The sequence below is a fragment of the Galendromus occidentalis genome, unplaced genomic scaffold, assembly GCF_000255335.2.
Source record: "Galendromus occidentalis unplaced genomic scaffold, Mocc_1.1 scf7180000076319, whole genome shotgun sequence".
In the NCBI taxonomy this organism is placed as follows: domain Eukaryota; kingdom Metazoa; phylum Arthropoda; class Arachnida; order Mesostigmata; family Phytoseiidae; genus Galendromus; species Galendromus occidentalis.
The window spans coordinates 254,346-281,869 of NW_003804308.1; the positions used below are offsets into that span (position 1 = coordinate 254,346).

Sequence of the window (27,524 nt, forward strand, 5' to 3'; positions counted from 1 at the left end):
GTAAACTACAACTCAGCTTTCGAATACCCCTTTGTAGAAACAGGTGAAAAAGCTCGAAATTCGCAGGTTGACAAAGGCCCGTCGGTTTGACCAGCAGTGGGATCATCGCGAGACGAGTAAGTGCACATTGCGTCTTGCCGCTCTGCATTTCTAGGGAGAGGAAACTATTCAGCGTCACGCCAGCAGGACACCGCGTCTCTATCGACTGACTGGTTCAGTGGACGGCGACTCACCGACGACTCTCCAGTCTCAATCACACTCATAGTCACTGCGCACAGCGCTCAGCGAACGGATTAGCCTCGCATGACATACGCTTTCTGGTTCGAGGTTCGAGAGAGTTCAAACGCCTCTCCGGAAAGTCTGTGTTCACCGCTCGCGCAATCATTCAATTCTCTCCTCGCGAATCATCGCAGAAAGTGTGAGGGCGCGGGTCAGCGCGCTCCGTCGCTGTTCCCTGAGCTCAAGAGACTTGTTCGGACGTGTTCGAGTCAGCGAAAAGTCTCAGGACCATCCAACATAAGCTTTCGTGTTCAAAGTGCGACCCCCCAATGGTTTCAGAAGGCAACACCGTTTCGACCTTACGCCACTCTTTTCTGGCGTCAAGTTTGCATTTGGTTTCTCTGCCGGTCGAATATTTCCTGGCTCCCATCATGACTTGGTTACGCTGGGTGCCGTCCTCAAAAACTCAACTCGTTGATGCAGAGCGAAGAGTTCTCGCATGTGAGTATCGATTTGAGCTTATGCATATTTCTTCGATAGACCGCTTAGATTCGTGAGTTCGACAATTCGCAAATCAAGTCACCCGAATTTCCACGACGCGGAACGTGAATTCACCGACGTGCTACTTCGCGATTATTCTTCCGTTTCGATTCACGTTCTGGAATTGATCCCTTGACATTCGACGCTGATAGCAGCATGGAATACTTCTCTAATTTGCGGGGAAAACTGTCCGTGTCCGTGTCGGCGTCCACTGCTGACTCTCACAGAAATCAAGGCCGATGGAGAGAAGCGTCTTATGACGTAATGCTTGTTCAGATTATGATTGCTCCGCAATGAGGCTTCGTGGACCTTGACAGCATGAGTGGAAAGATGCATGAGACGGCCCTTCTTTGTTAAGCTCATCGTACGATCTGTCGTATGGTCACTCAATTTAAGTTTCTTCTCCCGTTGGATAATAGGCAGACGCATCCTCCTGGCAGTCCTCAGTCGAGTCAAATACATTCAAGGAAAGTAGAGATCTTAGGCATTCCTCCGAGGATTTCGAAATAGTTTATTCTCCCCCGTTTCCCCAATCGAGGTTCCGCAAGTAGTTTCTGCGCGACCGGCCCATGGAGTCCCTATATAAACAGGAACGCAGAGATCGAAGTTTTGTTTGATCAGTGGATTTCGCTTAATCGAACGACTCCGGCGCATAATTGTCAGAGCGGACGGGCCGCCTTAAGGAGTCAAAATTACTCGTCTTGAACTAGACGGGAACGCCGGGACGCAGTCGGTTCTGCAGGGTGACCGACCCACTCGGTCGTCGTTTAAGCGAGTTCCACTGTATTATCTCGTGTTCTCATAGAGGTATGGAGAGGATTATTCTCTTGAACTTGCGCTTCTCGTCGTCTTCCGGCGGTCTCCACCGTCTGCGTCGGAAACCAACAGACGTAGTCGAAAACTAAAGATATTCTACTCCCCCAGTGCCAGAAAAACCATGTGAAGTTCTGGATGTTGAGATCGGTAGCGTGGGTGATGTTGAAAACTGCAAAATTCACACCATAAAGGTAATGAAACTTATAACCTTCAAGATGAATTCTCAGAGGGCGTTGCTCGGAAGACTTCCGAAGTCGGCTCCACTAGATTCTAGAAAACCTGCAGAGATAGGACAGGAAGCGACCGGAGTATGATTCCGGGCCTGGACTGCGGTTGGTCCTCATGGATCCAATGATTCGGAAAAAAGGTTCCCTCGATCAAACTCCTGTGTCGAACATGCGCATGTGTCAAACTTTTGGCTGGCTGATGTGACAGACCCTAGTGATCGATGACGAGCTTGGAGTAATTGGCAGTGAACGCCAATGGCAAAGAGGAGACTTATCCGTGTGTGGCTGACATTCGGCCGATGCCAGCCGCGAGAACGAGTCAAATCGCTCCATCGGCTGCTGGAGCATAAAGCTTACTCCAGTCTATGTGGTATCGGCACATAAATTTCGGAATCTGCATGATCACGCCAAGTTGATACCAAGCCTTTTGACGAGCTCTATCGTGATCGTCTGTGAGAGAATGATCCTTGTGAGACTCAGCGATTTGACGTATGGTCCATGCGCGAATCGCCTGGTAATCTTTGTCTTTCGCCCCAGGTCAAGTCGAATGAAGAAACTACAAATTCACCCCTCGTCATGATACATGGCTTCGGGTGTGGAGGCGGTATCTTCGCGCCAAACTTGGACGTTCTCTCAGAGAAACGCGATGTCTACACGATCGATATGGTCGGCTTCGGAATGAGCTCACGTGCAAAACTCAGCACAGATGCCATGGAAGCAGAGAAAGAAATGGTCGAATGTGAGTGACTCTCCCCCCAATGGGTAAATTGATGCAATCCGAAGATTCAGAGCGTGTCTTCGTCTCAAAAAAAACTTGAGCAGGCCTGCATTGTTGTCCTCGCTCATAGGGAAGCTTTTTGACGAGACTCCAGGTACCACTCGAATACATTACAGCGATTGAAATGTGGAGACAGAAAATGAACCTTGACCGCATGGTGCTCCTGGGACATTCTCTCGGCGGCTTCGTATCTTCAGCGTACGCGCTCCGACATCCTTCGAGGATCAGACATCTGATTCTGGAAGATCCATGGGGATACGCCGAGTACGACCCAGACAGGAGGAGCAAGCTCCCGCTGTGGGCCCGGACTATTCTCGGGATGTTATCACACTTGAACGCCTTTTCGAGTGTTCGCGCTGCAGGACCGTATGGTGAGGCATGAATGAGCTGGCCGGTTGATCATGAGCTGACATCTCAATTGACCGTCTAATTTTTCTGCCCAATGCTTTGAACAAAATCGAGTAAAGGCGCTTCAACACAATGCCTTTCAAGGTTTCGGCATGATGAAAAAATCAATAAACCGTCGGCACCCGTACATGTCTGACTATTTCCCCGAGGCTCCCGATACGATGATCGAATATCTGTATCACTGCAACATGAGGCGGCCCACGTGAGTTCCTCTCGATTTCGTAGGATATTCCTGGAGAGATTCTGCTTAAAATATCCAGATTCCCTGAAACGGATATCCGCTGTCTGTTTTCAAGAATCCTCGACATTGCAGAGGTGAAGAGTTCTTCCGCAATATATGTGAGAGATTCGGTTTCACCAAGTATCCCCTCGTCAATCGGATGCATGAGCTATCCAAGGAGACGAAAATGACCTTCATCCACGGCTCCGAAACATTCATCCCGAGAACGCCAAGTTCGAAGGTTCAGAACCAACGGGGAGAGGATAATACGAAGATATACGTGAGTCGAATTCCCTTAAAAACCATTTCGATATTCAAGCAATCAGGGAATATATGAAACCGCAAGAGCCTGCGTCAAGTCCTAATTATATTGTCTTCGACGATCCCGAAGGTCATCGAAGGAGCGGGCCACACCATCCATCTCGAGAAGCCTCTTGAATTCAACAAGGTTGTTTTAGGAGCCCTCTCTGAGATAGGGGAGAATTGAAGAAGTGCGATCTCGATCGCGAAATCAAGCGTAGTTCTTCAGGAACTGTAGCTCCGATCTGTGATGCCTCCGTGATGGAACAGAATTGTAGGTGAACTTCCGCCACGGGCGGAATCCTGGAATGGGTCTCTTGAGACCGATTGTTCTTCTTTCGCACCGCTCGATATTGACGGCGCATCGAGCGATCTCCGGGACGGGGAGCAATATTTGAGCCCTGTTTGTAGACTTGACACTGCAGAATAAAGGAACGATCTTTCACAATGTCATGATGATGACAATGAGCTGAATATTTGGAGGAGATCCCGAACATCCACGAGTCCGCCTTGTCCTCAAGCTCTGGGGAGCCGACGCTACAATCACTCTATCCCTTTTCTGATCAGCTCCGGAAAATTACAGAAGAGCTTCATATTGTTCCTTTCCAATAAGGAGGCAGGCAGGCTATGTTTTGAAACCCCGTGCGTCTACGAGATCTCCCGAGAGAGCTTCAGGGAGATCCAAAGTTTTGTTCTTCACGATCATTCCGGACGAAGGATTAGGGGCTACTTTCTGATACTTCGAAAGATTCATTGAATCCGAATCCCAGCGCCCATCGGAACCATTGAACACCGCCAGGACAATTCAATCCAGATCTGCACGGAGTTTATGACAGGTGCTCATCGATATAGGACAACTTGGCCTCGGAGTGCAATACGTGAAGGTGTCCAGTTACAACTCCTCTTGGATGAGACCAAGATCGAGGTCATCGCTTGAAAACTTATGCAAAGCAAGTCATAGTTTCGTCTGATATTGTCCACTTTCGTAAGAGAGCTAATTATTTATACCACGTACAACTCAATAACTCGAGAGCTGAACATTACAATCATGCACTCGGCGTCGGGGTGAACTACCCAACGAACCTGACTTGCGGCTGATGCAGACCATCCGTGCCATTAATCGTTGACGAATAAAAAAATGTTTCCCCGTAAAATTGTCGTCTCATCTTAATACCTAATTCTATCTTCCTCGGGCGCTGACTTATGACCAGACGCGACCTCCAGGCTCAAGACATGACAACCATCGATAAGACCTCGATCCATGATCTGCTATCCGACGATTGCAGGTAAGCTCTTCACGAAAGCTGTCTCTCTCTCGCTCGACGGGGATTCCCCCGGTCGGAACAGCCAAGAAACGCTGGAGGTTGACCGGAGTCGGCGAATCGAGGACTTACAATTAGTATCTCTAGCAGCGGTACGGCTTTCCGTTCTGGGAAACGGCGTGCCTCCACGAAGCGGCGACTTCGTCCGGGCGTTGAGGGAATATCCATAAATGACTGCGGATTACTTCTCTCATCGGTGTCGCGGAGTTCCGTTCCCTCATAAAGAAGGTTCTCATCTGAGAGGTGGAAGAAAGCATATTCCAACCGACTACTCCCCATGGGGCTATCTCGGAGCCGCATCGTCTAGAGCTGTTCGCTGCGACAAGTCGGAGCGAACGCGACAAGTCGAACTCTGCACAACGTCACGATGACTCCCAGTTCATTGGTCGAATGCAAGAATATCAAGACAGGGGCTTCGGCGAGGAGGAGTCCACGATCGATCTCTCGATTGATTCTCCCTAGAATAACGCACAATCCTTTCTTGTCCTGGATTCTAGGAGAGCGGAGGACGCCGGATTAATGAATTCTTGTCACCCATGCTCCTTGTCTCCCACTACACCCCTAGGTGGCTCGTCTATCGCTTGGAGGAGCCTGAGCCCAGAAAATCCTCGTCCCATGGCAGTCGCTGAACCTGTGAGCATCAACAGCGCTCGAGGAGGGGTTTCGTCGTAATCTGCCTCTGTCTGAGGTGCTAGTTGCTAAGGGTACATCAGTAGAAATCAATGCCATCTCTTACGATACCTCGTGCAATTTACGGGATCGTAACTCCTGTTGAAGCAGATAGAGATCGATATCAGGACTTGTGGCTCAGATTGGTCGCTTGACGGTGCGCAGTCAAGTAATGGTCGCACGGCAAGTTTCCTCTCGAGATGGTCCAAGAGTTCGTCCTTTTTCACAATCGGAGAGAGGTCCTGGTGGTCACGTACCCATTCTTGCACTCGATCTATAAAAATGTAATTGATCGGCTATACGAACACACATACATACATACATTCATACATACATTCATACATACATACATACATACATACATACATACATACATACATACATACATACATACATACATACATACATACATACATACATACATACATACATACATACATACATACATACATACATACATACATACATACATACATACATACATACATACATACATACATACATACATACATACATACATACATACATACATACATACATACGAAATGAACGTGAGCGCACCTTCAAGTTCGAGCTTCTCGGCGATTTGGAGTGTCTTCCGGTGCCAAGCGACGAAGTCCCGCAAATCAGAGCTGAAGAGAAGAATTTATCATTCGGTGAATCGTTTTCTCGGTCTCGTCGCGACCTGGGTTCGTCAGCTTGATTGTCCCGATATCGACTCACTACTGTTGGAGGTACTTTCCCGAGCTCAAATAGGTCTTTGTAAGATCAGGATCTTCTGACGGCAGAGCGTAGGAACGCTTCCCTTCCTGTGGTATTACAGACATTCGATCGGCATCTGCGGAAGGTGAAGCCCTGAAGTTTGGGAACCAAATGGGATTAGATCAAAATCCAGCCTCACCAACTTACACTTGTTTCTTAGCGCGACCGAGCTCAAGCTCAAATCTGGGTGAGCGGGCTGCGTTTCATCGCTTTCTCTCAAATAACCTCGGAGTCCCCGGGTGGCGAAGAGAAGGCTGTTGCTCTCCAGGGGAACTTGCTCCGCTTTACGTAGTCCGGGAAGATAGTCATGAGTGACAATGAATACGGGCCTGAAGAAGGAACCTTTGGTGAAACCCAGTCTTCGCTCAATTCGCTTGTGCCGGGGAGTAGACTGTCGCTCTTGCGGTGAGTCGATAAAATGTAGGAGAGCCGTTGGACGCTTGCAGCTTTCTGTTCCGTGCTGGCCCCGGAAATCCCAATCTCTCAATCCATGTCAGTCAGGTAGGAGAGATGCAAATTGGGATTCGCGGGGCGATCAGATGAATTTGCGCTCGATTGTGCGATCGAACAACTTCCGCCGAACGAGCAGCTCGACGAGCAGCAGATGAGCGCGCTCTGGCTCCACGAGACTCCATGAAGTACCCCCGGAACCAAACGAGGATGTCGTATGCCCATCCCTAGCTCAGAGGGGTAACTTACCGCTGCCTCTCGAACTCTCTCATGCTTGGGGATACCAAATACAATCCGTCGATATCGGTCTCGAAGAACGGGCCATCCCCTCCTCGATGGTCGAGAGCGGCCAGCCATCCCGGGGTTGCTTTCGAGCTGCCGCTCCCAGAGCCCTCAATCCGTTGCTCGAGAAATTCGACGAGGTCTCTCTTTAGAGGAAGCCAATGTCCTTGTAATTGGATTCCACGCCTGTGGTCGTATCCAGCGAGCAAGTCAAGATACGGTAGTGTGAGTCGCTGATAACTCAGTGTCAGAGGGTTCAACACCCGGAAATTCTTCGAATACAGGACGTCAGAAATGAATTCAGAGATTTCCGTCGAAGTCAAGCGAATGAGGTCGTGATTCGCGCCGGACCGCGTCACAGCGACCCCATGCGTCAGGATTCTCGCAGCGTCAGTCCACTCCTGTAACTCTTCATCGAAGATCTCGTGCCAGCCTGTCCTGGTCCGCAACTTCAAGTTCTCTCCTCCCGTTAGAGTGAGATCGAGTAATCCTTGTTCGCTCACGACGATGTGATTTTCATCGATTGCCACGCTCTTCTCTCGTAGCCTCCACAGGAACTCGAAGTCGAGTGGAACGATTCGCTGAGGATCAACGACGACCTGATATGGGGCGAGCCACCCCTCGGCGATCAGTTCGATATCCTTCCCTGTGAATTTCCTTATCTGACCAGTGTAGTTAGTAGTGAAGTAAGTTTGCTTCTTGACTTCTTTCTTCAGAGTGTCGAAGAGAACTCGGAAATTGTGGCCTTTCTGCCTCCGCAGCCGGAAAGCCGGATTACCCGCTCTTGCGAACGGACGCCTTCCGGGAGACGCTCCGCCGCGAATCATGTTCGCAGAGTCCGATTCGGCCGGCCAATCGATACACCGCAATAACGTCCCAAGAACAACGGCACCCACCAGCAATTTGAGCGATCCGGCATTGGTTGGACCATGCCCTCGAAGCTCAGAATGGCCTAGGCGCGCGATAATTTGCAGCAGAAGGCTCCCGAGGAAAGCATGGTATAAGAAAGATTCGACTTCCATCGTTCTGGGTGAGAGGAGTTTTCGGCTGTTGTAGCCAGTATTCCCGCTTCGTCGTTCAACTAATGTGCGCTCAGCAAGCTTCAGAACGTCTACTTCTACTGGAAATTCCGAGGGCGGAAAGACTCTCGGAGGCCGAGCGCCTACCAATCCCCACTGCGCATTCGGACTTCAATAATCAAGTGGCGTCTTTTATTTTCCGACGGGACTGAATCGCTCCCTACCATACTAAAACTTGCAACCAACCAACCACCAACCCACCAACTTGACCCATGCATCTTACTTGCATCGTCGTAAAAGGACGCTCGAGAACGAGAGGCCAATCGAGAGAATGATGAGCTCTATCGGCGGAGCTCTCGACTCTCGAGTTTCTCAAGCCCCGGTCAGGCGGTTCAATGCGAATCGAACATATGAGGAGTAGTTTCACCGAAATATGGATGTGAGCACTATCGTGGGGGAATCTTCCTGAGACTATTCTATGCAGGTAATCCAAGTCTCGCGCCTGCAAGTCGATAGGTAGCAGACTCCTAATCCGAGAATAAACAGTTCGTCCAGGGCGGTCATCTCGAAAGTCGCATGCCTATTGATCGTTCGAAATCTGCGGAATTCTACTCATTAGGACGTACAGGCCCCACGGCACACTGAGCGACATTCGATCTCGTTTCGATCCCAACATGGAAGTTTCATAGACATCCTTCCTGGTGACCGGCAGAAAACTGGTGTAAGATACGCTCTCGTCTCGCGCGCAGATGCTCCCACAAGATGGGGCTGCCTAGATCTAGAAAGTGAATGAAGTTTCTGTGATCCTACAGTGCAGTGCGGACAGATGTCGAGCTCAGACGATATTCGAGTGAGTTTCCGAGTCCGAGCACGTCTTCTAGGCCCCACACTGCTTCCTTGAAATAATTCGATGATTTACCCCCCGAACAAAGTCCGCAGATCTAGCGAGTATATCGGACGACACGCGGGATTCGCCGACTGCGGGACCTGCTGTCGATGAACCGAGGACCCGCAAATCTCTGACTCAGTCACGATCAGAAAAAGTTTCATCGGCCGACTATGGGAGCCCTCCCGCAGGGAAGTTGCCGAGTGCTGAAACACCGAGCCTTGCCAGAGGGTTCTTCAGGCCGGCGAATCGCCGCGACATCAGTGGTGTATCCCTCGCTGAAGCGTTGAGCTCCCAAAGAACGACACTGGAGAAGCAAGCTTTTCCTTACGGTTACGCTCCCAGTCAATCTATCGAGAAAAGACTCGAGAGTGACCGTCCGTGGTCGAAACTGTTCTTCCTCGTTCCTGCCATTGTGTTGATTGTCGCTTTCTTCTCGATGGGTGAGTGAACGCTCTTCATGATGAACGAGAGCAGGGGCTCCGTCGGAATCCCTTGCCCCGAAGGAAGATGTGTTTGCAGGCTCTCCTTCCAGGAGATCCTAGTTATCGCTTCATTCATCGGGAGGGGGGGAGGGTCATATGAGCCAGTCTAGCCTCCGGTGGGAACGGTTTTCTGAAATCGAAGTATCTCGATAACAGGTGGCTTCCGCTGCTCGAAAGCCGAGTTGGAATTCTGTGAGGGAGGAGGTGCAAAGGAATGTCGGCGAGTGAACGACTCCGAATTCGAGTGTATTTGCGCCAATAAATCAGCTAAATTCTTCGAGGGAGAATGTAAAATTTTCACGACGCCAATCGCTACAGTCGCGGAGATCGTCTCAAGGATCTGTGAGTTGGACCGGGAATCTATCCTCACCAAGAATGGCGACATAGCGACTCGAAGCTCTCCAACCATTCTGATTTCCAATTAAAGCCGGGTATTCCGGAGCTCCGAAATCTTGCGCGCGGATTCTGCAAGACTTCTGCCAAGAACGTCAACCGCTGAATTTCTGTGCGGGTCGAGTGCCGCAGCCTTTATGTTCGCCCGGTAAGCTCGGGACTTCCGATATCGATCCGTATACAATCATACGGAGGACAATGCGAGCGCTTCTGTCGCGTCAGGTCGCACTATCTGGAAAATTTACTACCCCGCAACGAATTCCAAGCGGCGAGTCTCGAGCGTGAAGCTGACGTTTGGGTTCTTCTTCCACAGATGCGGCACACCCTCTAAGTCTTGATTCGAAAGCAACCGCGTGGTACCCGTGCTTTGCAGGACTCGTCGATTGCGAGTCGAATGAAAGTCATTGCATATTGAGGTGCGATCGATATTGTCAGCTGCCCTTCGGTGACGGCTGCCCGTGCGACAATGGTCGCGTCACGATCCAGCAGCACTGTGCGTCCCATGTGCGTCGCTGTAAGTTTATTCCTTAGTCGGGGACCCCAGAGCAGAAGTTTGTGCGGCAGTCTCCAAGACTGGAAAAGCCGTCATCCGGGGTCCTCCCTTAATTTTTTATCGTATTCCAGTTGATGGGGAGCCATGCAGAAGCAAGCCTTCTTTCCTGAACTCATTTTATCCCGCTTGGAACCACAGGCTGAGACTCTGGCTCCAGGAAAAGGCGGAGAAAATTTGGATCAAACACTCTCATGAGCGTGCGCTTAGAATGCATGCGGAGGAATTCGGAGGCTTGTTGGATTGGAATCCGCCGACGCTCCAAACTTTCTTCGAAGAGACCAGACTTATGCTAAATTTTGGGACTCCCACCGTTGACAAATGCCAAAAATTCGGGTGGTTCTTCGCTGGGATGTTGTTTGTGGCGCATGAAGGTTTCAGCTTTCAGAGGGAAGAATGGATACGTCAGAAATCACATCTACCGCTGGAGGCTGTTCGGATGGTGGAGAAACCGGCTCGATATCGAACGATTTTCTTGCCCGTGAGCCGTGTGTCCGACGATGACGATTGTGCCGTGGATCCGAGATCATGGTCGAGTGCGCATAATCACGATGCCCTATTCACGTTGAATCCGCCCATGGTTTCGTTCCTGCAAGATGCACTCGCTCCGGGAAACGTCAGCCATGGAGTTAGCTGGTATTCGATGAACTTCGCGGAGAAGAATAAGCTCCGGGCTGTACTGTGCTCGAATCCGGCGGATCTTATGGAGTGCGAGTAAGTTACACCCCTCTTCCGTAAATCAGGCTCGAGCGGCTTAGCTCTCCCTCCATCCCAGTCAAGGGCCGGGTTCGGGAAAATCGAAATGACACTCTCGGAAGAATTGATGAGAGGAATCATTCGTCGCATCAGCTCGATTCCGCAGGCGTGAAATATTTTGGAGGTTCCGAGGCTATTTCGTGATGAATCAGAATGAGGTGACGTTTATGCGAACCCTGGGAGAAGACGCGGGAGGGACGGATCAGCGAGTTACTCTGTCGGACGAGTTCTATTGGCTCTCCAGATTGATGATGTTGTACCCTGATGTGAGTTTCACTCAGTTTCCTGAAACCTTATCCGAGATCTGGAGACTGTGACGTGGGTACTCAGCGCGTCAAACTTTGATGTGAGGAGGAGCATGCATTCCTCCAGTCTACTCAGGACGCTGATCGCAGAATCATGGACAGAGAAATATCTTGCAGCCGACAGCCGACAGAGGGGACACGAACCTTCTGCCCCGGATGGAGGACTTGCGAGCCTTTATCAAAACCTGCGTTTTCGGAGAAGACGGCTCGGAAGTAAAGTTTGCAGACTGATCCCCCAAAGGCGAGAACGCTCTGACTCGATCCTCGGTCTCGTCTGTGAGCTGCCCACACTCTTGGAAGTGGAGGTGCGGCCGTGTTCTATCGAAACGCTCGGAACGGCGAGCGGGATTTTCATGAAGCCGAAGGCTACCTTCCGGGTCGATCGAACTACATTCGTATTCGTTAGTAGACTGGAGATGAATGATATGATGATTTAATATATATAAACTGATTAATGTATTTGATTGTGTATTCAGCTCGAGGAATGTTAGAACGCCTTCTAGAACAAGAATTAACGGAGCGATGCATTGTGCTCCACTAATGTACCGGGAGGCCCGGGATGGAATCTCCTCACATGGGGGTAGGATACAGCACAGCGATGAGATTCGAGCCATTACTCCCGTGTCGAGCTGTACCAAAAGCATCGAAAAATGAGAGGGAAGAACTCATTACCACGCCAGAGATCGATCCAGCTGGATCGAGGCGTTCAAGATCGGAAGACGAGCTGCGAATGCGAAACCCCTTAATGTTGACCCGGTGGTCACCTAACTCACTCAGGCAGCGGAATATCGAGTTGTAAATTCATCGTCGAGGTGTCGTCCGACATGCCCAAATGCTTCCAACAATTGAACTCTAACAACATTTGCTCTCTACCACGCTGCATAGTCGTCATAGTTGGCGTAAGCACGTCATCAGGCTGCCCGAAGAAGGCTGAGGATGTGGATATTTGTGTAGATTGCTGTGATCACAAAGTGCGACCCTTTGGTGACAGAATCGACACGCCGAGCCTCTGCACTTCGTGCTGCGACCGTATCCAAACCGACCCTTTGGTTCAAGTGCTCATAATTGATGAGGATGGGGTGGAGAAATCATCATCGCATCAACTCGCTCTGAGGAACTCCAGAACGAATCGCCACGGGTGGAATGGACAAAGTATTCAGCAGTGATATATGAGGTAGTTGACGCCTTTCAAGTAAATTAGGTTGTCCTTAAAATCTTCGAAGCGTTCGGTTGACGAGCTGATTAAACTTGTGGCGGCAGCAGGGGTGAAAGATCCCCAGGAACGTCGTGAGGTTAGGGGGACAAACGGCGACGTTGATCAAGACGGCTTTGGCTTACCGGAAATGCGGGATCGAGGTCCTAGCTCAGACTCCGTACACGTGCCTCCGACCGTGATGAGATGAGGCTCCGCTGTCGTGAGCCCAAGCACAAGCTGGGTGAACGAGGCCCGATCGTCTCACGTCCCGAATACAGAGTCAAATTCTGGGGCTCGGACTCCCGAAGGTTGCCTTTAGCAACTCTTCTCGGGGGTTGTAACGTCATAACACCATGTTTTCTCAAACGGTGACGATATGATCCGTGGCCGCTTGCGGCGTTTTTGTTTCTCGTTGAAGACCGGCCCGAAGCATCAGTTCGATGCCCTGTCAATTCCGCAATTTGAGTCGCTCTTCAACTTCGAGCGTCGGCGAAGATTGCTACTTCAACCACAAAAATTTGGATCCGAATCGGTGTCTCATCGCTACGGAATTCGTGCGCTGGTTGCTTGGACCGATTCGATTTGACCGCATCTCTCTGCAAATGACGGTCATTCGCGAATTAGATAAGTCCATGAAAACTTACACGAAGACTGCTCCAACAAAACTCCTTGGGCTTCACGGGGTACCGCACGTTCCGATTCATGGTCCCATTCCTGAAGGATCTGAATCGAACTTTAGAATGAAGCAACCGAGCCGCCGCCAAGCTGATCCTCGTCTTTTCCTTCTCATCGATCTCCACTGAAGGCTGGTCACTTTCTCGAATCTTCCGCACGGCGCAGCGGCAATACATGCTGAAATCGGACAATGACAAGCTCTATCGATGAATGGGATCCCCTCTCCACTGGCTCCTTGATTCAAGTAAAGTGCTACCGGTTTCGGGGCGAACAAGCTTGACATTGGTAAGCGACGTAATCCTTCAGCCATTCTTTGTGCGTAATTCACTTGACAATGAATCCCGGAAAGTCGATGCCCCTATTTGAAGCCTTTCGCATTTCAAGCTTCGAATTCCACGCTGCTCCGACACGCGTCCAGTGAACTCTGATTCAAGCCCGTGGAACGATTCTATTCTCTCAATGCAAAAGCGTCCCTTCAGGCAGGACCATAGAGCGCTGTCGTATCTGAGGTTGGTCCGGCTGAGCAGTGGACAGCGGCTCAATCGAAAAGCAATTTACTCATCGGAGCTAAGCTAAAGAATTCTGAGACTCTTCTGCATCGGACCCCTCGTATTTTGACTTGCTGTTCTCCATTTGCCCGTCTCGGAAATCTCCAAGGCCAGGTTTCTCTTCGACGCGGCATTCCGAAATTGAGCTTTGCGAGGAAATTCATCGAACAAGCAGCAGTATCCCGGTGGGCTGCAATCGCTGACGGGAGGTTAGACGAAGAACTCCCCTAGCTGTGGTTGCGGAAGAATGCAGATCCGAGGCTGCTTTTGCTTTCCTAGGAAATGGTCCGGAGTTGAAACGGCATGCGTATGCAGATCGGGAAGAATCGAGCTGCGAATCTTGGGAAGGAAGCGAAATGTGAGCTTCCTTGAAATCGTACTCACGTCCAAGAGTCCCTCTCACCTTTCTTCTCCGCTGAAAGCCGTTCGATCCCGCGATCGGACAAGCCGTTGACTGCATTCTCCATCGTCCGCACGGATGAGTGCTTGATGAAGACGAAGAGGGACGGGATTTTATTATTTTTCTCTCGATGAAATCCGAAGCCGTCAAACGAATCGAATGATTATGATCGATGAGGCGATGATGTCAACACCGAAATTTCCGTTAGTCTAAAGCTCGTACGCGAAGCGATCGTCCGTCGACCGGATCCTCTTCGTTTCGCCTTTGTCAGCCGCGGAGCCCGCATCATATGTACAGCGATCGATTCCTCCATCCGCCTTCGAATTCCGTCATTCCTCCGCATATGTATACATCAAGCCACGAGTCATTCAATCCATCTTTCTCTTCTCTATTATCTGAGGATCATCATTCGGATCCAGTTTTGGCGATGGAAGCCACGTTATTAATTCTCCAATCTACGTCGCGTCGTGCTTGACGCGCGAGTGAGTGAGCAGACCCTACGCTACGGAGGCTTACAGACCTTAAGATTTGAGAAATTGTACTTCGCGCCACGCTATCAAGCCTCTTCGGGATGTGCCGACTGAGGAGGAGATTCCTGTCCAATCCTTATTCTATCCCGTGCTGTCCCGGATTCCAAGATATGATACTATCCAAGCTTCAACGCTCCCAATCCGAACGATGCGTTGCCCACGGGCGTCCCCAGAAGCACCCTCATTCATTTTCTGACACCGGAAGCAGGGGCGGGCGACATCTCTTCGAGTCGTTACGAGCGGCACCTTTGCGGCAACGCACACGAGGAGCCAGATTTCTGACCGTTCGACCAATCCGACGGTCATCCCCATTTGTCGACCGTGATCGATTGCCGATTGAATTTCTGGGGAGGTCTCTCCTGCTCTGTTGAACAGCTTTAGCCCTTCGAAGATCAACGAAGAGCATCCTTGCGACGCATAAAAACGATAGGATGCGTAAAATATCTCTGGATAGAGGTCCCCGACGAGGATTCGAGACAGAGCTGCCCAGATCTTGGCATCTCGAATATTATAAGAGATCATCGAACGCTCTGCCGAAATCAGATGCCCTTGACTCTACACGCATTTCACTTATCGGATTATCGCTGGGTCGTTCTTGATTCCAGCTCATTGACGAACTCAGAACAGCAATTAGTTCAGGAAGCATTGACAGCCCTCGATCATATTATGGGCCGGTTGCAGAGCTGAGCTCTCATATTACATAATTATTCTTGCAGGCGGACCCGTCAAATCCATTGCCAAAGGCGCGGACCCTTAGTGGTTTAGGCCAGAACGAATATACGGATCCAGACCCCCGTTGAGCAAAGACTTGTATATGCCATTGGCAAGTGAAATGTTTTGACTACGGAAACAGTGACGACAGCCTTCTCGAAGCATGACGCTCTTATTCGCCCCACGATTCACGGGCAACCTTCTTCGATGACACTCCGCAATTGTTGATTCGGGATCACGAGGCGAACAGGGACGTTTCGTGTCAAGGACTCTCCAGGGAACGTTCCCCCATTCCCGCCGGCATTTCTTCCCACGACCAAAACGTCTCTCTGGATTCATATTTTCCGTTGATTCATCTTCAAGTACGTATCCAGAGGTTGTCGATCCACGTTTCGTCATGAGGAAACAAGGGCACTTCTGATGCGCGAACGCTTTCAGTAGGATGCGGCTCCATCGGTGGACCACCGAGGAGAAGACAATCCTCTCCCGGATTCTCGTTTTCAATATCAAACCGCAGCGCCGGAAGCTGTAGGGAGATTACCGGTCCGCGTTTTTTTTCAATTTGCTACTCTTGATGTACCGAAGGACAGAAGCTTTTTTATGAACGATCGATCATGGGATCTGTACCTCGTCGAGGCGGACCCGTGGTGGCGGAATTCTGTCACCAGACCGTTGGTCTGATATTTCGAGTTCACACTGTAGAATCTTCGCGGGAAGCGTCGGAATTCCATTCACCAGCTCATCCATCTCTTCTCTCTACGCACGTCTTTTTTTGCCGGGGATAACCAAGTCGAGCTCGCTGAATCCCGACAGAAAAAAAGTCATACCGATAAAGCACTCTGATATAACTGCCTGAGTCGTCGACGTTCTTTCGCAGAACAATTCCGTACGGTCCACTGAGTCAAAGTACATCTAGACTTTCCCGGTCGTTCAATTGTTTTTGATGTAACGAACCGCATTCATTTGTGACACTTGTGCCCCAGCGTCTCTTCGCCAGAGCCGTTTGCTATTCCGGTTGAGCCAAAAAGTATTTCGGTAAGCGAGCCCGGTTGTAGAGTCGAAAGCGATCGCTTTCTGTCAGCTGAGATCTTGGCCGGGTACCACAGGGTTAGAACACGACGCTTCCTGGTCGTTCTCTAGAGGGGAGCTGAAGTCATCAACCGAGGCGTCTTAGTATCCGTCGGTGCCCCAATGCCGAGTTGTAGTGGCTCGAGGAAGCACCGAGAAGAGGCCGCTCATCTACTTAAGCTGGAGACCCATGTCAAGATTGAGATACTTTCATAGCGCTGAATTTTTCCCTAGCAAAGCTTCGTGGCATATGCGTAGAGCACGGAAAATTCCCTTTAGAAAGCTGTCAAGTCGATAGATTTGGACAATGCTCTTTGTTTTTCTTCTAGGATTTTTCGGCAAGGCGATGCTTGACAGCTTCTGTCTACTCTTGTTTCTTGACGGGGAGGGATTTCCCGATTCCTTTTCACACGCCTTCCTGGCGATTCCCGAATGACACGTCCCAGGCCATGTCTGAGCTCGTAAGGTCTTGATTCTCCCCCGTCCATCTCAGGGTACATCCATACGGGGAACTCGCCGACGGAAGCTGCGTGGATGAGAGCTCTGGAGCTCGAGAATTTTTTGGAAGATCGGGTGCCGAGTTCGCGTAAGGCGTTATTGGGAAACTCTCAGGGAACTCACTCTGTTTGCAAGACGTCATTTCCGTATCGGAGTCCGGCGGAAACTTCGATTCGGAGGTGATGACATAATGGTGGAGAATAATGAGTAATGATAATAATTATAGGAAATACCAATCTGATCGAGACTTTGTCGCCGCAGGGGAAGATCTTCTGCTTAAGCAGTCTTAGCGGAGTTCTCTCGCGAGATGATAATTTCTTCCATCATCCCCTGTTAAATTAGGCAATCACGGACTATATGAAACATTCATGAGCTATTCCGCAGTTGCTATCGTCTCCCTCCAGCGAGCTCTGGACAGGAGGATTCTCTGGCGGATTGCAGTTTTTCCAAGGGCTGCACGAAGTGACTCCCATCTGCTATTAAACAATCGCCAGCTGAGGAATATGGAGTAGATTTCAGCTGGCCTCCTGTTCGTTGGTGGCGCATCGGAATCTCCCATTGTTCCTTGCATTTAATGTTGTTCGACATTCGAAAGCAGTTTGATTTTTCTCATGAGAAAGCGATGTTGCTTACGGCGAGCACTGTGACCAAACGAACGACATCGAGCCGGACGTGCCGGAGGTTCCCACAACTCATTAAAATGCGGATCGGGCTACAGCAGGGACATTCAGCCTTCTGTGCCGTAATATTACGTGTCAAAGTTTCCTGAAACTTCGCACACGAGATCGACGACAATTTTAGTGACGTCCCCGTCACCGCGGTAGTAAATCAATAACTCAACTGGACGGATAAAAATGAAGAATTCGGACCCCTGTCTAGCGACATCATACGGATCGCCGTCTCGAGAAAGCGTGAGGGTGTCTCCGACGTTCAAGATATGAACGGTATGTGCCATCAAGTTCGCCTCCGTCTCTCGTGTGTTGAGGTCATAGCCCCTGCGTATCCAGTCGCCTCGTTACCTACCCGTCGACGGGGAGAGTTCAATATTACGAGGTTCCCGGCGAGATGGGCCGGAATTAAAGCTCCCGGAGGGCGAGATCCCTTCCGTTATTCTCTCTGAAATTGGAAGCCCCAGAATATCGAGCCCAGCAATCTCCCCCTCTCGTGAGATGAGTCTTTCATCTGATGAGATCCGCATCTCTCTTCATCGGGGTTCGGGGCTCAGATGTTCCATCACGAGCCATTCGGTCCCTGAGGGACTCCAAGGTAGTTCTGGATGAATGGGGTGAGTGAGCTCGTAATCCCTCGGTCAGAACGATTTCCGATACGACTTCCAATCGATGTGACGTATCCACAATCCGTCACCGAAGCATCTAGAAGTTCAATCCGACGGCAGTCCAGCTGAGCTATCGGTAAATATCAGGCTGAAGAACGCCCCTTTGCGGTTTCATCTGTTTTCCTCGGACAAATCGAAGAGGAAAATCGACTACTGTCTATAGCTGTGCGCGCCTAACAGACAGCTTCTGGGAGTCTTCGATTCTTCTGGAATCCGTCAAGTGGTCGACACCCAAGCATTTTCATCCACAAATGACATTCCAGGATTTCGATAGCCCTTCTGAATCGTCCTCGCACAGCGATTCTTCCAGCGGACTTCCAGAGCGATCGGCGGATCTTCTTGAGGTGATTCATTTTTATCACTGTCAGTCTGGATACGGAGTACGTTGGACCGCGCTTTTCGGGATTCAATCTGTCCGTATGCAAATGCGCGAACAGTCCTTCTCCAGACGACCCCGCGGTCTTGGATGAAGGACGAATCTCGGCGTGTTGACACCTCCAAGAATCCAATAAGAATCGAGAATGGAGCTTTGCTATTATCGACAATCGATGTGCGAAATTGATGGTCACATCACAGTGATCGCCCGATGGAAATCGGATCGCCAATCAGTCGCTCGATAACGCGTGACCAGAAGATGGTCTAACCGATGCGAGGAAGGGGGCGGGGAAGAAGCGGAACGTTATCTTTCTTGAACAAGCCAATTCGTGCTGTCGAGGCAATAGTGATAAACAGAAGAAACTGTGTTTCCAGAGATCACGTCCAGTCCTTGCGCGGAAGTGATTTTTGGCATCTGTTGAAGACTACCGATATCGACAGGGGCTGCGAGAAGTCTTCGTTCCCTACGAAACCTTCCCTCTAGGCATCTGGCTCTGACTGAGAGCCATCGGGGTCGTTGCAAAAACGCCGCCGAGTGTTGAAGCCTTGTCGAGGTGCGATTAGTACATCTTGAGGATTTTTCGCGAAATGTTTCCGGTTGTTCGAAGTTCGCAGGCGGGCGATTCAAGGGAGAAAAAATATGTCGTGGTCAAGCTCGAAAAAACCCATACAGATATAGGTTAACAAAAGTGGACAAGAAAAATGGTGACTCCGAACGGATGGAGATCCGCGCGTATTATCCGTACCGGCGTGGCGGCTGTTCTCGATCGTTTCTTCTTCAATCGTGTGCCTCGACTTCTAGACCCTCCTGCCATCGTATGTCTGTCATCCGCTGGATGACGACCATCGCTTGTCGTCGTTGCCTTCGGCACCGCCTTCGCTTCTTTTCTCGACTTCGCTCCGTCTTTTTCTGTCTCAAGTAATTTTTCCTCAACGCGGAAAAAATCAACAACAAAAATACACGCTTGTCAGGAATTGCGGTGAATGTCACAGGAAATTTTCGAAGCAAGCGGAGCGAAAGTCTGACAGGTTGAGTGGAAACACGGGTAGAGCGGGGGCGTCCGAGGTACGGAACAATCTTTGGTTAACGGAGTTGTGATCAACATCATTTAATCGACATCATACCGCACCGAATTTTTCATTGTCGAGGACAAGCTCCGTGCGTCTTCATGTTTTTCCTTGAGCTCGACATCGCTCGACTCAGCTGCTCCGGCGGATCAAGTCCTTGGAATCCTTAATTTTCTCTTCATGAGAACGTTGATGGAGTTGTCACGATATATCAAACCATTCAATTCCCTCCGAGTCCGAAGGAGTTGGAATTGTTTCACAGAGAACAAGATACTCCAGGGTTTTTTCATATACTAATGCCGCGAGGGAGAACACCCCTGATTTGCCGCTGTTGCCGATATCCCTAGAATTCGCGTCGCGAGGATACAGGTGCTTGGCGCGAGTTTCCGGCAAAGATATTTTGTCTCAATCCATGACTGGCGAAGCTCTAGGTACTATCGAGTTCTCCCAGGAGATTGCCTTCGGAGATTCGATCAGAGTCCCGTGATCCGAGACGCCCGGATTAACGGACCGCCAAGCGTTCGCGCGCAGCCCGTGTCGTGAGATTCGAATGTTCGGCGTGGAAGACGGACCTGTGGTGGAAGAAAATCGAGTCTTGATGACGTCACACCGTTTGAATCTTCAGCTCTGTGTATCCCACGGAAGACACTGGGAATGAAGGAATTGCACATATAATCTGGCAGGGCGTCAAAGAGGGCGGAATTTCATGTTTCTTCAAGAATATCCTTCGATCCATCTTTGCAGCGATTAGTCAAGAGTAAAGAAATTTTCGAAAAGAGCATCGACGCGTCGGGTGTCGAGATTATTCAAGAACTGTCGGAAAATTCCACGTTAAATAGTCGGTCAACAGTTTCATCTTAGTAATCGCATTTCATCGCGTCGGAGTACTCGAGTCCGGAGACCACCTTCATTAGCATCCATCCGTCCATCCATCTATAAATTGGATGGCAGCAGTCCGGAAATTTCGATCGGAGGGCTCACTGAAAGCCGTCATATCCGTAATGTTCCAGGACGCTGTCGGCGGTCAGTGTTTTACTGGAAGATCGACCTGTTCGATTCGAAAACAGAACGAACTCATCATTGAAAATCCTCCTAATCGAGATCTTTCATCTGTAATGAGAAATATTCCTCGATGGAATCTTCACAATCGTTGCCGTTGTTGTCATCCCTCGTTAGATTCTACAATCCAAGTAAAAGAGGTGCGACGGGGATCGACGTGATGAATGAAGTTCTCCGTCGAGCTATTCCGTTCTTGATTATGGGGTGGTCGGAGCGGCTCATGATCCGGACAATATTAGTTATAATGGCGAAAAGAATCCGACATCAAGGAATAGAGGTAGGACTACGATGGACGATGAGCGCGGAGTAATGCTCCGCGGAACTCGTCCTAAGGAGCTTGGAGCGCATTGAGGAGAATTTTGGTTATGCGTTCGCCGAGAATCCGGCTCGAACACTTTGGGAGATTCCCTGACGTCACCGTTGGTTCAAATCGAAGCCGATGCGAATCCTTCGCCACTGCCCCTGTTCTCAACACATACCGAAAGCGAAGAATGTTCAGATCTTTTGTTTGCGCGTCGAATGCCTTATGAGAGCGTAACGCGATGTTTTGAAACTGTCGCCGGATCTATTTGAATAGCCCCGGATCACCGAAGCATTTATCCAGTTTATTCAACGTTCTCTGAATGTCGATGTATCGTCGATCATTGCGCAAGGGTAAGCGTCATCGAAGGATCCGAATCGGGAGTAGGTGTTGAGACGACTCGAATACATTCGGGTAGGTCGGAGGATCTGCTCAAATTGTATTGCTCTCGCGGGAGAGACATCTTCAGATGATGCAGTCTCGGATTCTTAGCCCGAAGTCCGATATTCTGCCGGCGCTTCCGAGTTTTGCCTTGCCCGAGCCCTAGTATCCTGAGAGGAGGGCAAGTGGGGGACAATCACGCAAACGGATGAATCAATACGCAGCAGCTGAACTCTTGAGAACTCGTTGCTCCCATCCGATAAATTCCCCGATGCGCGGGCCGACTCTTTTTCATTTTGTAAGGTCCGTATTCGGTTTTCACCGTTGCGCATTTGTATCATTATTACTCACAGCGACTGTTCCGATTCTCGGCGCTCGGCTTCTCTTCGAATGCCGTCGACCAATTAACGTCGACCAGATACCGCGATCGTTGGCTTTCCGGCGAGGAGGCTTCGCGCGTTTCCGTTGAAGCTCCACCAGCGGCGCCGATGGCCCCTCCTGCACACGGAAAGGGTCCAGACCGCCCCCGTTTTGGACCCGGGGCCACTTTCACTAGCTGGAAAGACAATTTATCATCGGACTTTCTCCGGCTCTCGAAAGGGAAAGCGCTCCGGTCGAGCGACGATCCAAGATTGACTGGGTCGAATTCGTTGCCCCCAACATTTTTGCCTCGATCTCCCTTTGGCAGACGTCTCGCACGACGCTCGACGTACAGTCCATCCGTATCTTCGTGAGGCGACCCGCGCTCGACTTCCGGTGTTCTGAGCTGATACTTCTGGAGAGGCTGTTCCGTCGATTGACCGATATCTCCTCCATTCCCTGCACTGGAAACTCGAATCGTGGAGTTGGTGTTTTCTGCAAGCGTCCGCCGTCGAGACCGAGTGCTCCCACGGGCGTCGATCGGACGCTCGCCTGAGTCCCGGACGAGTATCCGGCAATCAACCAGCCCTTCAAGTGGGGCCGGAATTCGCCGAGCTGAATTATCGCCGAGGAATGTATTCTTTGTGAAGAGCTGTGATGCTTCAAAAGTGCCATATTCAACGTATTGTGTCGTCGTGTCATTCCGGCTCGTGGTGGCGATTGTGGTTGTCCGTCCTGTGCCTGACTTGTTTCCTAGCGTCTACAGTCCACTCGAAAGCGCACTTGGAGAACGACGCGTTCCTCGACACGGTAAGTCACGTGAACATGTTCTCTGCGGAGCGGGCTTCGTCGCGCGAATAGACAGGTCGCGGTCGTCGTCGGAGCCAGAGCTCTGAATATTCAGTGATCGGCAGAATGGTTACCGCCGATGAAATTCCCCGAGGTGGCTCAGGCGCCCTGCACTCACAGCCCTCTAGGCTCCAGGTCGCAGACTCATGTTTGTCTTTATGAAAACTTTCCCCCTCAGTATTCCTGCCGTTCTCCGATCCTCGATGTTGATCGCTGCGCGTGTTTCTCGGCGGGTAGTGACTCATCGGGGGATTGGCGCGCGAATTCCGGAATTCGACGAGAGAACGACATCTGACGGGGACATCGATTTTGATGGAAAAAAAATTCTTGGGGCGACAATGTCGAACGCCTACCGCGCAATGAGCCGGAAAACGTCCATAATTACGAGACTAATTGCTGAAACCGAGGAGAGGTAGACGCGTTAGAGCTCATGAACTCAGGGCAGATTCGGGATTTCACGCCGAGGCACGGCTCGTCCGGTGGCGGTTCTCATAATAAGGGTCAAGAGTGAGGACTTCCTCACCGCCTGAAAGTCGATTGTCGATGCGCAGGCACATCGAAAATGATATGGGCGGTGAGCACTTTCGGATTCTGAATGAGGAATACGGATAAACGCACGCTTTCCAGATTACAGTAATAGAGGAGGGCTCAGAATAAATACGGTGCACTTGGCAAGCGACGGAGAAACACCAGCCTGAGTCGAAACGCGGCAAACAATAGATTAAGAAAGCAATGCATTTTTCTGCTGAAGATGTATTGACGGGTGAAGACTATTGACGCGCGCCGTCGTGCCGGAATCCATTGAGGAAATCTGCTGCGTCGGAAATTTTCACCCGTCAAAGCATGCCTTGAGGTGTCATGCGAGCAAGCAAACGTGTGCGTTAGTGTATTCACGTTTTTCTCCGACTCTTCTTCCCACCGTTTCCGCCAAGCTCAATTCCTTTCCACGTCCTTGTTTACGCCGCGATGCAGCTTCTACGTGAGAGTTCCGCATCGTGCAACCTTCAGCCCGGAACTATTGACACTCAGAAGTATCGAGTGACGTCGATCAATTCCTCGAAGGTCCATCCCATCGCGTTCAGTTCAGACTGTGGACCGTGTGGATTCCCTCATTTAGCGTAATTATCGTGGAAAGGGGGAAAGTGAAAAAATATTCTCTTCGGGACATTTGAAGATGTGATCTGAGAGCTGCGGAGAATATTTCCTTCGCGAGCTGTCCTTGGACGAAAAGCGCATGCTTCCGAGTGATCGACCTCCGTCGAAGAGGATCGGGTGCTTCGCTCATCCCCGAGGGCCCGATGCCCCCCCAAGAGACGGATGACTCCTACTGGGCGCCTCATCTCAGTTCGCCGTGGGCTCCGGATCGGCTTATCTCTGACTTTCCCTGGAAACATCGACGCTCGGACTGCGGCGGGAAGGCTTTCGACCGTGGGCCCGCACTCCTCGATCGGTTTCATGATCTACCCCCCGAAGAATATCTTGGCTGAATGCCTCGGCCGGTATCGTCGAGATGAGTAATCGTCCCGAGCGAATTCGAAGAGAACCGGCCAGGTAGAGTCTGACTCAGATGTCTCCGATGCCCGGCAATGTATGGACGCGCCTCGATGGGGAAGCTCCAAAACTTTATGCTCTATGATTGATCGGGGAAGAGGCGGTGCTTCGAGCGCTTGTCAGCTACGGCGCGCTGTAGCCTTCGATGGCGTCCACAAGGTTTTTGTGATCGCTGCGAGGGTGGTCGTTCTTCATTGCAGTCCGAACGACTCGACACTTTCGAAGCACCTTTCCAGAGTTTGCGATGGCACGATTGCGGCAGAAGACTGAATCGCATATCTCGGTATGCAGCTCGAAAAAGTTCACTTTTCCCTGGAGGGTAGAACCGACTTCATTACGATGCCGACGGAAGAGGGACAGGGTGAGGGTCAGAAAACGATGGTCTCGGCTGTCGTAAATTGTCGCATCTTCACATGCGGTTGTCGACTCCTCGGCATGCGGAGGAGCTGCAGCTGCAGAAGGCAAAGGACCGAAAATTTCGGAAAGAACATCCTTACCGAAACGGCATTCTTCTGAACAGTAGCCGTCAGAGTTGTTTTCGACGTCACTTAGTCTACCGTGTTTCGTACGAGTCACGTTATGGGTCCCAAGTACGAGCTACCGGATGTATAATCGTAAGCACGGATCGCCCCGAGAATGGCCATGGAAAGCTTCGTACTATAGGATGAAGATTTGGCCATCAAGCCAACTCGATCGGGAATGAAAATATCGGAAGCTCGCTAGTCAGCCTATAGTTGTGGCTGTCGAAAGGAGAAATTTTCGATCATTGACATCGCAAGCTCTTGCTTCGTCCTACCTTTTGCCGCTGCGCCGGACTATTCGAATGCGAATCCGCCGAATGCAAACACGATTCATGATGTTTTGTTTGGCCAATTATCGTCGATTCTCACTTATTGCGGCTCTGAGTCGGATTCCATCATCCTCGCCGAAAGCTCTCATCTCGGTGTGTCCACGTGCGGGCTTGTATCGAGGCGTCGGAATTCCGGCCAAGAATCCGGTGCGATTCAAGAGGGCAGGGAAAAACTCTCACACTCCCGACATCCTTCAGGGGCACAGAATAGCGTCATTTCAGTGATGAGAGCAAAAACAAGAAAAAGTGCAGCTGTTCTCCATTGGTGCTAGAGAATTTTTGAGAACCAACGATCCGTTGATTCTTGTAACCTTCGCGGCGCATCGCATCACGCTCTTGAAGCCCACGATTCGTCAAAGTCAAGATGCTTCGAAGAAGAAAAATAACGGGGAAGAAGGCGAAATTCAAAGGGTCTGGGCAAAACCTAGGCAAATTCTGCCCTCCGAAGCCGATCTGATCGAGTGGGGTCTCATTTTGAAGGTAATTTCGAGAGGAACATTTTCCGCATGGTCCCGGATCCGATCGCACCTCGTGGTCCCCGTAAACGCCCGAAGAAGTTTTTTCTTCAACCCCTTCTATCTCGAGAACGGCTATAGCTACAGAGTCGTGCGATAGCGCGATCGAAAGCTCTCGACGAGAGCTTTCGTTTGCGACCCCTCTCGACCGAATCGGCCTCCTCTAAGGCTCTGAAAATCGGGAACCCAGTTTTCTAATACTCCGTTCTAGTACTTCTACACGAGACGCACCTTTGGTACTATGTCAGATAGAAGTCCCAAGTGTCCCCCGACCATTAGCCATCAAACCGGGAAAATCGAAGGGGTGCGTCTTGCTTTAAAAAAATGATCTTTTCCCCGGCTAAAATCCGTTTTTTACGGAATTTTCCCGATCCGCCTCTTTTTGGCCCGATTACTCCGAAATGAGCGCCGGGAGCCCGTTTCTGAGCTCGGAATCTGAAAGCTGACGCCGAGAGCTTTCGATTGCACCCCCTGGCTGTCCGATTCGGCCTCAGGGACAGGAGAAAACGTCCATCCTCAGAGTTTTCACCCAATCCCATTGAGGAGGCACACGGATATCGCGATTCAGGGTGACACTCATTAGGGATCATCGGGTATCGAGGGATAAATACGAACTATAGTCCTCCACAAAGATTTCGACTTTATTCAGCCATCAGCTCCATCCGCCTTTGACTCCGTTTCGCCTCCAGACGGCAAAAATAGGTTTTCCAGGTTCGCTGCCGGACGAGAAATGGTGTCGAGATGTCTCGCATGAGCGAGATAGAAAACCGCAGCAGCAACGTGCAAAAGAAGAATTAGGATTTGCTGTCTTTGCTCACTGAGGGTGATGTCCCCGTCGTCGACCGTGGATTCCGAGACGCTGTCAAGAGCATGGAGGAAATGGGTTGCCGAGTGGTTTTGCCGGCAATGAATGGTAACAGGGAGCAACTACCCTGCGACGAAGCCAACAAATCCCGCCTGGTTACGGAGGTGCGGTGGATCGTTGAGACAGTCCATGGACGGGACGCGGAGAGGTACAAGCTCCTGCACCATAGCCTTGATAACAAGCTCATACCCAAGGTTAAATCTCTGAGCCGAATCATCGGATATGTGGAGAATGCATATGGACCCCGATCATGGGCAGAGGGCGAGCTGAGCGAGGTCGTCATTGACCACATGGAACATCGTACGAATATACCGAACACTCTTGGGGCGCGGGTTGAGAACGAAAGATGGAATCGACGTTGGACCCTTCTTCAAAGGATTTCCGCCCAGGACCTGACCGACTTCCCGAAGTTGACTGAAATTCAGCTTCTCCTGTTCGTTTCTGGACCATACCAAATCAACCTCGCACGGTCCTAGCTGGCGGAAATGATGGACGGCGACGGTAACATCGAAATGAAATTCGTCAGGGATTCGCCGAACGTCGTTCAGCTCCGCGTGAGGTCCCTCCTCGTAAAACCTACAGGATTTACATCCTTTACCATCCAAGCGAGAACAAGATCGACGGAATCGCGGAGTACTGGTGCGAATGTCCGAATGGCAACAGGACGGTGGGCTGTTGTTCGCACGTTGCTGCTGCGGTTTTCTATCTCTCTCATGCGAGGGGAGGCAAAACGGAGTCAAAGGCGGGTGGAGCTAATGACTGAATAAAGTCGTAAGCTTCATGAAGGACTATAGTTCGTATTTATCTCCCCATACCCGGTGAGCCCTAATGAGTGTCACCCCGAATTGCGTTATCCGTGTGCCTCCTCAATGGGATTGGGTGGAAACTTTGAGGATGGCCGTTTTCTCCTGTCCCTGAGGCCGAATCGGACAACCAGGGGCTGCAATCGAAAGCTCTCGGCGTCAGCTTTCTGATTACGAGCTCGGAAACGGGCTCCCGGCG

General features: G+C 50.6%; 2 protein-coding genes across 2 annotated transcripts in view; both read left to right on the forward strand.

Moving 5' to 3' along the window:
* Positions 1–43: 43 nt before the first annotated feature.
* Positions 44–3,968, forward strand: LOC100900189 (protein ABHD4). The gene is made up of 8 exons (XM_018641831.1): positions 44–116; positions 559–720; positions 1,684–1,766; positions 2,340–2,541; positions 2,697–2,951; positions 3,073–3,190; positions 3,302–3,488; positions 3,600–3,968. The coding sequence occupies exons 2-8, from the start codon at positions 651–653 to the stop codon at positions 3,693–3,695; spliced, it is 1,011 nt and encodes a 336-aa protein (XP_018497347.1). The 5' UTR covers positions 44–116; positions 559–650; the 3' UTR covers positions 3,696–3,968.
* An 8,243-nt stretch (positions 3,969–12,211) lies between these two features.
* LOC100900331 (lipase member K-like) overlaps positions 12,212–27,524 on the forward strand; it is a 27,850-nt gene continuing 12,537 nt past the window's right edge. The window contains exon 1 of the mRNA XM_003738763.1: positions 12,212–12,286. Coding sequence (XP_003738811.1) covers positions 12,212–12,286 — 75 coding nt within the window. The remainder of the gene's footprint in view (positions 12,287–27,524) is intronic.